This window comes from Schistocerca gregaria, chromosome 5 (genome assembly GCF_023897955.1).
Source record: "Schistocerca gregaria isolate iqSchGreg1 chromosome 5, iqSchGreg1.2, whole genome shotgun sequence".
Classification (NCBI taxonomy): domain Eukaryota; kingdom Metazoa; phylum Arthropoda; class Insecta; order Orthoptera; family Acrididae; genus Schistocerca; species Schistocerca gregaria.
This window is the reverse complement of record NC_064924.1, coordinates 377,529,803-377,541,900: the sequence shown is the minus strand read 5'-3', so window position 1 is coordinate 377,541,900 and position 12,098 is coordinate 377,529,803. Positions and strand designations below refer to the sequence as shown.

At 41.1% G+C, this 12,098-nt stretch overlaps 1 protein-coding gene across 2 annotated transcripts in view; it reads right to left on the bottom strand.

The window, feature by feature from the left end:
* Positions 1 to 4,824: 4,824 nt before the first annotated feature.
* Positions 4,825 to 12,098, bottom strand: part of LOC126272382 (peroxiredoxin-6-like) — a 122,905-nt gene continuing 115,631 nt past the window's right edge. The window contains exons 4-5 of one of the 2 annotated variants that reach the window (XM_049975199.1): positions 10,917 to 10,989; positions 4,825 to 5,299 (exon numbers count right to left, since the gene is read on the bottom strand). In XM_049975199.1, coding sequence (XP_049831156.1) covers positions 5,117 to 5,299; positions 10,917 to 10,989 — 256 coding nt within the window. In that variant the 3' untranslated portion in view covers positions 4,825 to 5,116. The remainder of the gene's footprint in view (positions 5,300 to 10,916; positions 10,990 to 12,098) is intronic. The other variant, XM_049975198.1, reaches the window with a different exon arrangement.

Genomic DNA, 12,098 nt, shown 5'->3' with positions numbered 1-12,098 from the left:
CACACCGCCATTTGACTGTATTGATGTTTATTTAATTACTACCCATGTTTCGGCCTTTTATGCCATTTTCAAGTGATTGAGTTTATGTCATTCACATATAGAGCAGGACATCAAGAGCAAATTTGAAAACTTCTTATACGTCGTTACCTCAGTGGAAAAAGAAGAGACATTCTCAGCGGCAGTTTTCTGACATTTGCATGAAACTGAAAAATCTGCAGCAGTGCAAAAATATGAATGCTGTGTGTGATGTTACCAGCAACCATTTTAATCACTTAGTGGCCAAAACCGTTTTCTAATGAAGATAATTACCATTCTGTGGTAAGCGATTTTTATGTGTGTATTATCTCGGGTTCCACGGGATCTACAAAGTTACTCTGTCGCATATACGTAGTTTGCAAGATATTGATTTAAAAACCACTGGGATTTGTGACTGTATATATTTATACGAAATAAAAGTCTCAAACATGGTTTTGCGAGGAACTACAGTACAGAATAAAAACGTGCAGTCCACTTAGAGGCCTTCCGGCAATTGGTTGTTACTGCTTGAAAAGATAAATAGTCCCATATCGAAAATTTGATATTTATCGCTGTTATTTTCATTTCTACAGGACATCTATTCAACATGGAATGTGTTGTATAGTCACATATCACTGATTGAATGTTGCTGTTCTTTTTGAATGAGTCAGTTTTATTAGAAATAAACAACACGAGAAAGAGCAAACTTCCAGAGCTGTTGAACAGTGATTTAAATGAAGTTCTTGATCAGCACACTAGATCATCTAGATTTCTCTTTTCTGGACAACGCATGCCTATGTGAATACATAAGATTATCAAAAAATTACGATAATATTTTGGTACCAGTGAAATTACTTTTATATTGCAGATAACAACACTCTGATTGTATACAAATTCAGCATCCGACTTCAGCCTTTGCAATTAAAAGTATTCAATTTATCTCACTTTTTGATCGAACTGCGATAATGAAGTCGCTTTTAATAATCTTATGTATACACTACGTTTATTGCAGATATGTGTGAATTTTTTGTGTAAGGCAAGTTTTATTCTACTCACTTCTTTAGTTTCGTGGACATTCAGTTACCTTCCATGCCTTTCTTAGTAAAATATGTGTAATGACAGAAACAAAAAAGACTGAAGCAGAATTGTGTGAATCGCTCATACTAAAATGAGACATTAGAAAATTATAGAAGTGTTTCCCACAAGAGGCAAAGTTCTGGCACACAGTTATAATGTGCAAGGAAGTGTCATACATCTAAGAGACTTGAAGATTATGAAATATTATGACGTAGTGGAAAGACTACCCTTTATTATGCCATTGGAAAGTACTTTTTATAAAGGAAATATCATTATAAAAATAGTAAAACATTCAATGAATCTTTGAATTAAGCAACTCAGAGGAAAAATATTACCGAATCCTCAAGACATTGGGTAGGCTGTTGGGAGAAATGACTAAGATAGACATTTTCCACGAAGTACCAGAAAATTTACAATGGAACTTAATCAATCAAGTGTGCAACGATATGATTTTATTGGTGTTCGTTTTGTTTGCGCTGGTGAAGAGATTGAGACAAGACGTGAATGCATTGTGAATGAGTTATCTTCTTCTATACACAGTAGAGATAAGGAAATGTGATGCCTAGTCGCATAAAAAAGTAACACATTATAACATGAGACATCACATTGGTGTACTTGGGAATGAAAAGCCATATATTTTGATATCCACGACAGAGTTCAGATATAAATGTGTGGAAACAGGGTAATCTATAGAAGAATTAAAACTCTGAAGATGATTATAAGAACGAAGAACAAGTGTCACAATTCGGCGCTACTCCTATACTTCGAGGTTGTGGCAAAGCTCGTGTACTTACAGAAGAACTCGAGAGCTACGTAACTATTCGATCTTTTGTTTTTTTATGGAAGTGAACACAGTTTGTGGAGACGGTAGAACATTGACATTGTATTACTGACTTTAACAATTCCTCATCATATTCCCGTATGGAGGAATACGTAGAAAACAAACATGAAGAACAGATAAGATTGTAGGACACCTTTAAAAGATCAGGGAATAACTTGCGCGGCATATAAAGGAACCGTATCAACTAGAAGGGACTGTAGGGCGACAGGCGGCGACTTGCCAAGCCGTCCCATTCTTTTAATATTTTGGAGAGGTTCAACGGTGTTACAAAGCCAAGGAGAAACACAGGTCGTGGTGCGTACGTCATAACAAGTACACTGCAGGTCTTATGAGAGTCAGCAGCTTTCTCTGGTGGGGAGAGGGTAACTATTTCAGACGAGTTTAATAATTCTTGATTGTGCGTTGAAATGTTGTGCTCTCGACAGAACACGACAAATTTAAGACCTTTAGTGGATACCTTTTCAATTACGTACCTGCACGGTGCCAAACGTTCGCAAAGCGTGGTTTACGAGCCGACTGGCGTGACGTCACAGGTTCATTGCAGAGCCCATACCTTCTGATGTCGTGATGTGGGGAGCAATAGAGTATGATTTCAGGTCTCAACTGACAGTGAATGAGGGAACTCTGACTACGGGACAGATCGTTACGAACTTTACGGGTCTTGCTGTATTACCTCGAACGCGACAGTACCTCGGTGCCATTTTTCAACAGGACACAATAGTTGTCCACAGATGGAACGTATCTCTATGAATTGTTTGGGTGATGCTGAGGTACTCTTGTCGCGAGCAGATCTTCAGATCTACCCCGACAGAACATGTGCGTGACCAGCTCGGAAGTCAGCTCCACCCCAGTGTTTTGGTACTGTTTGAAAGCAGTGTCAGCATCCAGGATATCAAGGATGAGTTACAGCAGGCCACCTTGTCTCAGGCCTTATCATACACTTACCAACAGATTGAGTGTGTGCATCCAGGCCAGAGGGCGTGAAACGTCATACTGATAAGTGTGCTACCACTGCCACGTTCTGTGTAAATTTGATTCGATTTTGTGACCACTGAAATAACATAACATACCGTCTCAAACCGTGAGGTTTCATTTCGTTTCCGCCTTCCCTTCTCGGTGCTCCACTTTTTTGTCAGGCAGTGCATAAAAATATTACTGACTTCTGAGTAAGAGTGTTCTATCACTGAATTTAATAATCATCCCTGTGGAACGATATTCTGGAGACTTGCGCTTACCTGATGCTTTCGCGTTAAAGATTTGCACAACAGAAAGTGTACTTTATATGAAAATACTTCATGAATGGATGTGCATTGATTTTATTGTGGTGTCATGGAGACTACAATAATTTGCTTTGCGATGGTTACACACGCCGTAGTGAAAAACACGAAGCATCATGCAAGTGTCGTGATTTGTGACATTGTAATGAAAATTACTTACATATCTACACACACATAGTGTGGGGAAAATGAAAGTGGTCCGAAAAATACGATGTACATTCAGTAAGTAATGCAAAAAGTCTTTTATCGGCCAATTTCAGTTGAGAAAATGCGGAATTTTTTGTGGGGCATCGCGGAATATTCACGCTTAAGCCTCTGTACTTGGCGGCACTATACGCAGCCTTCAAAATTTCGTGCATAACGGAGGGGCGTTCCAAGCAGAGAGCCGTCATTCAAATCCTATTGGCGGAAGACCAGAGCATCGCAGATGTTCATATGTGCTTGCTGTATGTCTATGGAAAACTGGAAGCGAACAAAAGCACGGTGAGTCGTTGGGCGAGGAGCCTGTCGTCATTGCAACGAGCTCGGGCAAACACGCCCGGTCTTCCGCGAGCTGGCCGACCGCACATAACTGTGCCTCCTGCAATGTTGGACTTCATCGTATTCGTCGCTACAAAAATTCAAACGAACTTCTGCATCTCCATGAAGACGCAAGGTCTTACACAAGTCAGAGTACCCGAGAGAATCTCGCAAAACTTTATTGACTATTCTTGCTCATCCACCTTACGGCCCGGATCTCGCACCTCTCGGGTTCCATCTGTTTGGCTGAATGCCCTCTGCGGGAAGCACCACATGGGGCCGTTACTGATACAGCTAGATGGTGGCTGCGACGTAGACTGGTAGAGTGGTACAGTGCGGACATACAGACCCTGGCAGTAACATGACACCGTCGCACTGAATGAAGACTATGCTGAAAAATAGGGTTTTGTAGCGAAAATAGTAATATGGTGTATTGAATCCTGAATGAAACTAACCTGCTTTCAGAAAAAATGCATTACTTATTAAACACCCCACGTATTTCATGCAGTCTAGGATGGGCTACCCAACTTGCATCACCTTCCTTGGGTGCGGATGATGTCACGCTAGACGCCTATTTTAGGGCGCAGGAAGTATTTTCTGGGCATTTTATTTAATATCTACCAGGAACGATAAATAGAGGATATCAGTCATCGTCAGAAAGCATTAATGATTGATGTTAACTAACAGGCGACTATAGATTGTGAACAGTATAACCAACATTTTCCTATGTTTCATCTTGCTCTTAATAGCTGAACAGTTTTACCAGTTTTGAGTGACGATTTGCAAAATGTGTCCATACCCCACCATTGCAGAAGCTAATTACTTATAGAAACACCTGCTAGAACACGAGCACGTTGCTGAGCGTGTCACTGCAGATCTGTTACATGCACATTGCAGGGACCGGTAAACAGCGTCATCATAGTGTGTGTCCGCCTACAACCACCGCCATTTCTGCCAGGTGCATATGACGTGTTTAACTTTAGGAAGCAAACTAAGAAGAATCTCGTCAAATGTGAGGCCAGTGCTCAGCAGTTCGTGGAAAAATTAACAAAGAAATGATCAGACAGTACCGGAGAAAGTGATAAATTTAAACGATTATTCCGAGTATTTTATATTTAATTAACATACGTTATTTTCAGTACAACCACAATGATAATTATCATACAGAAACTAGCTGTCTTAAAGATACAAACATTACAGTCCGATGCTACCCTTTAAAGTATGGCTGCAGTGTTAATGTACGGCTGTGAAAATCATTTAAAGTGTGTCTGAAGATTTTACAAATGCAGTGTCCGTAGCGGAGATACGCCAATGATGACGAGGTAGTTTTCTCGGGCTTCTCGGATGCACAGAAACAGTGAGGAGACCGTGCGAGACACGCCGGTGCTCAGCTGTCCCAGAACTCGCAGGTGGAGGGCGAGGAGTCGTAGTAGAACTTGGTCTTGCGCACGTAGGCCAGGCCGGATGGCATCTGCACCGTCTCCACGCGGTTCTCCGGCACGGCGGCGCGCGGCACGGTGCCGCATAGCGAGGGCCCGCTCGTCGTGTCCACCAGCAGGTCGTCCCCCATCTGGAACACCGAAATATGGTTCAAAGTGGCTCTGAGCACTATGGGACTTAAACCTCTGTCATCAGTCCCCTGGAACTTAGAACTACTTAAACCTAACTAACCTAAGGACATCACACATATCCATGCCCAATGCAGGATTCGAACCTGCGACCGTAGCGGTCGCGCGGTTCCAGACTATAGCGCCTAGAGCCGCTCGGGCACTCTGTCCGGCTCTGGAACACAGCGCGTCACACCAACTGGTACAGCGTGCGGCCACACACAGCGTTATGTACAGAGGATAGTAGTCATAAACCTTTAATTATTCCCTACAAAACATAAAGTTACGTTAGGAGCAACATGTCTGCAGTCTTGGCATACATTGAACTCCCATGCCCTTATCACGTCGTAGTGCAGAAGCGAGGCAAGTCTTTCCGAACTGATGCCGCCGTTTACAGGGGCGAATATCAATACTGGCCTAGTGATTTGAAGAGTTTGAGAGACAACGAAAAGAAACTGAAAAACAAAATAAAAGAATGTTACTTCATGACTTCTACTGGCAATCTGTATTAGAGGAATCTCATAGTTACCTAATTTTCTATTGGATGGTAATAATTAAAGAGTTGCTACTCACGGAAGTCCGGTGTGGCCTGTAATTATCGGATTTCAGTGAAACGTCGTAGTTAATATAAAACCTGTTTACGCTGGAAAAAAATTAGTTCCAGTTTTGGCAACCAGTTGTAAATCTGGCACTGTACACAGTTTGTATGACGGTACGAAATCAAAAATGGTTCAAATGGCTCTGAGCACTATCGGAATTAACATCTGAGGTAATCAGTCCCCTAGAACTTAGAACTACTTGGACCTAACTAACCTAAGGATATCACACACATTCATGCCCGAGGCAGGATTCGAACCTGCGACCTTAGCGGTCGCCCGGTTATGGACTGAAGCGCTTAGAACCGCTCGGCCACACCGGCCGGCGTTACGACATCCTCGCTGTCATTTGATACGCCAAAAAGCTTTATTAAATGCAACACCATTCCTTTCTCTCTTGTTTGACCTCTTTTGCCCAAGCCCTGTTCCTAAACCATTACATATGGAAACATTTTTATATCTCTATAGCAGTCACAGGGCCAGATCTGCACTTGTTGACCAAAACTGAAACTAATCTTTTTCCAGCGGAAATCGGTTCCGCATTAACGCATTAGAATACCTCCCAATTTTCACTGCCATATGAAAATTGTAGCCCGCACTGGACCTCTCTATGTAGCTGCTCTTTAATTATAACCAATCGGTATAACAGGTCTACATCCAAGGACGGGAAGTTCTTGACACCTGCTCGTAGGGTCTGTTTCTTACAAGTAGGAACGAAAATATGGCAAGTTATCGATTCAAGACAGTTGACTGAAGCTAGAGAGCAGCAGACAGTGAGATTATCATTCACTACGATTTTAACTCCCTGTTCTTGTTTAATATCTCCTGTCACATGTGCTGGGTTTATCTTTTGCGTTTATTTTTCAGTCTGTAATTTAATTTGGTACAGGACAATTTTATCTACCATCCTTTTCTCAGTTTTGCTGTATTTTTAACTAACTTGGACTTGAACAGCCGATCGATCTCCAGTATAACTTGAATTAGCCATTTCATTTTCAGACGTCTTTCTAACAGGCATACAGAGTCCTTATGAACGCTATTTGTATCCGTAAAGTCAAGTGTATTCAACGTTTTATCAGATGTTTCACATCATTTACTACGTGCAAACACAGTCTTGCCCTGCAAAATGCGTCGTCACTGTGGAAACGCAACACTAGTGTCACTGAACGGTATGGCTATTTTTGGTAATTCTATGTGAAATCCCTGCACCACAGTACCGCAGTGTACCGCTAGAGGAACAAAAAGAAAAAGGCGCATCCCAGAGACAAAGTGTACTAACGCGCGATGATTTGCTTCCCGCATTTGAAGGTAACACCGCTGCAACAATCAGTCAGTGCAGAGTCCGTACAAGTGTTCAGCAATAGTACATCAACATATGAACGCTTCAGTTTTGCAAGTTTTTGGAAAGGAAGTGATTCTTCTAGGTGAGTTAGAGATCTGCCGTGGAGTATACATTTCTCGACCTCTCAACTTCCAAGAAGTTAATGGGCCATGTCCATAGACTGTTGAATGTGGCGAACTTTCATTTGGAATTCCACATTTTTAGTACATCTGGAGACGGTTAAAGTATACAAATACACAACAGTGTGTTGTATATTTGCATAAGGGGCATTCAAATGTAAACGAGACATATAGAAAAGAAGTAGTAAATTGTTTATTATTTCAAAAGTAATCGCCTTACCTTTTAATTCATTTGTCCCACACTGAGACAATACAGTCAGTGTTTTCATGGAAAAAAGCTTTCGATTGCCTACGTAACCATGATAGTACCCAAACGCGCACCTCTTCATTCGAAACAAATCGAAGGCCGCATATGTCTTTCTTAAGGACTGCAAAAATATGGAAATCGCTTGGGAAGAGATCGGGACAGTATGCAGTACGTGTAAGGGCTTCCTAGAGAAACTTCTGCAGCGTACCCTAAACAACCATGGCAACATGTGGGCTATTGAAATGATATGTATTTAGGATTCCTGCTGGGAAAGAGAATTGTAGCCCATTAAGGAATGGACAATCTTTTAATGAACATATTAAAGATTTAAAAAATATATCTTAAATTTACAGCTCGTAACCAGATTGAAAATGAAGAATAAAGGAATCACTCTGAAAAGCCACTGAACAGAGGCACCAAGTGAGCGCATGAGCAAAGACAGAGGACCCCAACAAACCTCTTCCTTGCTTAGGCCCTGTGGGTCATTTTTTCTGTCCGGATCCAACATCAGAGAAAGGCGTTAATGGGAATATGAGGTATACGTTGTTGAAGATATGTAAATCAGCAGCTACAGTGTCGGTATTGAAAAAGTGGATCGGTGTCCTAAATTGTTGGAGACTGTATAAATTTCAGGTACTTTTTTAAAACATTCTTGCAGTGAAACTGTTTAACGTAAGCATCATCCTGATTGTCTCAAAGTGCCGGCAGCTCTGTAGTATGTGAGAGGGCTTTGCGCCAAAGCAACCACTGGAAGGCACATTACATCGTAAATATTTGCTATTGTTAATTTCATAATAACAAAAATATTAAACAAAAGAAAGTGTAAGAGTTCATTAATCTCGAAAGTCAGAATGTGGCCATGGCTCATTCCTTTACTCAAAAGTCTGTAAGACGTAGTAGGTACTGGCACAGATGCTTCCAATATTGTCATTTAAGTCTGAACGATGAAGAATTAGAAGGCAGCCCATCTCTCTGTGAAGAACGCACCAAACTATGATCAGTTAAATCTGAACGATGCAGGACTAAAAGGCAGCTCATCTCTTTCGAAGAACCGGGAAGAGAAGTGGAGATACCAATACTAGAACACCGGTGAATCACAATAAAGCGATAGTGGAAAAAATGCATTTGAGTCATGGATCAGTTTTCAACATTTTGTATAACTTTTGGAACATGAAAAAAGATCGCCAATACCTGTCTTCTGCGACTGATCACTTCCATTCGTAAAGCCACCGAACCAAGACAACAGCAGAAATGCCACGGTGTGGTAACAGTATATGCTCGTTAGTGGCACACTATCCAGTAGCATGCTACCGAAAGCTCGTGACGCAGCGTCACCGGAAGCTGTCCAATTTGGTATTCTTGTTCCGCGACAATATCCCAGTTTATTCTGTGCACGACTCAGACACGCTGCTTCTCTGGATTATCGAAGTTTGCCTCATTCTCGTATTATCCCTTATATGGTACTCAGTGACTTCCTACTCTTTCGTTCGATGATGAACCAATTGAGAAGTTGGCATTTTCGAAATGACGAAGAATGATTTTCGAGGAGCATCGTTTCCTAAACGACCAAAATGCAGACTTCTACAGCTAGGGTCTACACAAGGTCATCCACTGCTGGGAAAATACTGTTGCATTGAAGGTTGAATATGTATAGGATTTACACCATCATGTCCCATGGTAGCGAGGTATTAATTAAAACTTTGTCTATCTCTTCAAAAAATCATGGAATGGCGATTATTCGAATTTGGCGAAACATGATAGTCATAAAAGAAAGAGGAACATGAAATTATGCTCCTGTTGAGAACATTTATGAAACAAACAAATGTAGTATGCATATCGGAGTAATACTGTACTTATAGCGAAGTGTAATGTCGTTAAAGATGGTGTCTGTGATGTAACTAACCCTGCGTTCCAGCCCTGATGTCCATGGGAAGCGGACTGCCTACTGAGTGAGCCTTTGCCAATGATGTACTTCGGATTCTAAAAAAAAGTTGGTGCTGACAAGTGCGAATATTACCGAATCGTCAGTTTAATAATTCATGACTCCAAACTACCGATACGAATTTTTTCAGCAGTTACATTCACTCTAGGAATAGGAAAATCGGTGGAAGTTGACCTAGGGGAAGATCAGTTTGGTTTCCGGAGAAATGAAGGAACGCTCTTGGTAAAGCTTTCGATAATGTTGACTGGAACAATCTCTTTGAAATTCTGAACGTAGCGGGCATAAAATACATTGAATGAAAGGTTATCCAGAACATATCCAGATATCAGAGTCCAATTATGAGTCGAAGGATATGAAAGTGAAGCAGTAGTTCAGAAAGGAGTAAGAGAGAATTGTAGCCTATCCTCGATGCTGTTCAATCTGTGAGTTCGGAATGGAGTAACGGAAACCAACCAGAGATCTGTAAATGAAATCAAGGTTCAGGAAAAAAACTGATCTGCCGACGATATTGTAATCTTATCAGATAAGGAAAGGACTTGATCAATTGAACGAAATGGATACTGTCTCGAAAAGAGGTGACGAGATGAACATCAACGAAAGCAATGCAAGGGTAACTGACTGTTGTCGAATAACGTCTGGCCATGCTGAAGGAATCAGATTAGGAAATAAGACGCTATAGGTAGTAGATGAGATATGCTATTTGGGTGGCAACAAAACTGACGGTCCAATTAGAGAGGACATAGAAAACACTGGCAATACAAAAAAAGCAGTTCCGAGGAAGAGAAATTTCTTAACACTGAATATAAATTTAAGTGGTAGGAAATCTTTTCTGTAGGTACGTGTCTGGAGCGTAGCCTTATACGTAAGTGAATCGTGGGTGATAAACAAAACAGAAACTTTTAAAATGTGATGCTGAAGATAAGATGTGTAGATCGGATAATTAAAGAGAAGGTACTAAATCGAAATGGAAAGAAAATCAATATATGGCACAGCTTGACTAAAAGAAGGGGTTGGTTGATGTCCACGCATTTCGAGGCACTAAAGAATTGTCAGTTTGGTACTGAGAAGAAGTGTGCGGAATATATACTGTAGAGGGAGACCAAGGCTTGACTACAGCAATAAGGTTAGAGGTCACACTTGACTTGCAGAATCGCTCATGTATACCAACATAATAAGAACAAAATTTTACTGGAAACATCGCCATTGTGCTCTGTGCGAGAATTAGTGATTGCATCAGCAGCGGTAGTATTTCACGACTAATCAACGCGTATCGTGACACATTAACACTGCTGCGACTTGCCGTCGCATTATTCTGATTTATGGACGCTACTTACCGTCCAGTCAACTGGGGTGACGACGCGAAGTCTTTCGGTGAGCATCAGTGAATCGATTACCCTCAGTATCTCACTGTAACAGAAAACATATGTATGAATGTGAGATAGCGTTTTGATTAAGGTTACAAGAATGTTACAGCAGTTATAAAAAATTACTGCAACCAGTCACAATTTCGACGAATGACTGATTTCGATATCTGCAATGAGTACCGTTCATAAACGTATTTCTTAGCAAATCAACGATTGCGTGCGACAGTTCTACAAATCTGAATAACGGTACCCCTTTGGGGGGGGGGGGGGGGAAGGGGGAGGGAGGCAACAGTGTGTATGCCTGGAGGCTTTCAGGCATAATTTTCTTTAGTTCTTTTTACTCTTTCTTTTCTTTCATTAGTGCAGTCTATGTTACATAACATACGTGAATATGCACAAAATATTGTATATGTGTATTTTTTGTCATTTGACTGTTATGCAAAGAGGAATCAATGATGTAAAAAGAAAGACAGCACGATTGGTCACAAGCTCGTTTGATCTACGAAAGAGCGTAATGAAATAATGAAAAATCTAAACTGGCAGGAATTAACTTGGGATAGACTCCTTATAAAAAAATTAAAACCATCAGTACTAAGTAATGAGTCTAGAAATATACTACACCCCGCTAGGTATCTCTGACGTAGGGACTGCGGACTTCAGACTATTTTATAGCGCCCACAATGGCATTTAAGCAGTTATATTTTTCGCGCTCCATCTGACGACCAGAACAGGAATAAATCGATGGGTTGTTGTGGTCTTCAGTCCGAATACTGGTTTGAGGCAGCTCTCCATGCCACTCTGCAAGCCTCTTCATCTCCTAGCAACTACTGCAACCTACGTCCTTTTTATCTGTTTACTATATTCATCTTCTGGCCTCCCTCTATGGTTATTACCCCACACATTTCGCTCCAGTGCTGAATTTCATGGTCTCTTGATGTCTCAGAATATGTCCTATCGACCGATCCTCTCTTCCATTCAGGTTGTGCCACAGACTTCGTGTCTCCGCAATTCTGTTAAGTACCACCTCATTAGTTACGTGATGTACCCATTTAATCTTCAGTATTCTTTCGAAACTCCACGTTTCAAAAGATTCTATTCTCTTCCTGATATACTGCTTTAAGTGTCTCGTTTCGTATTCTAATTTCCTCAGCA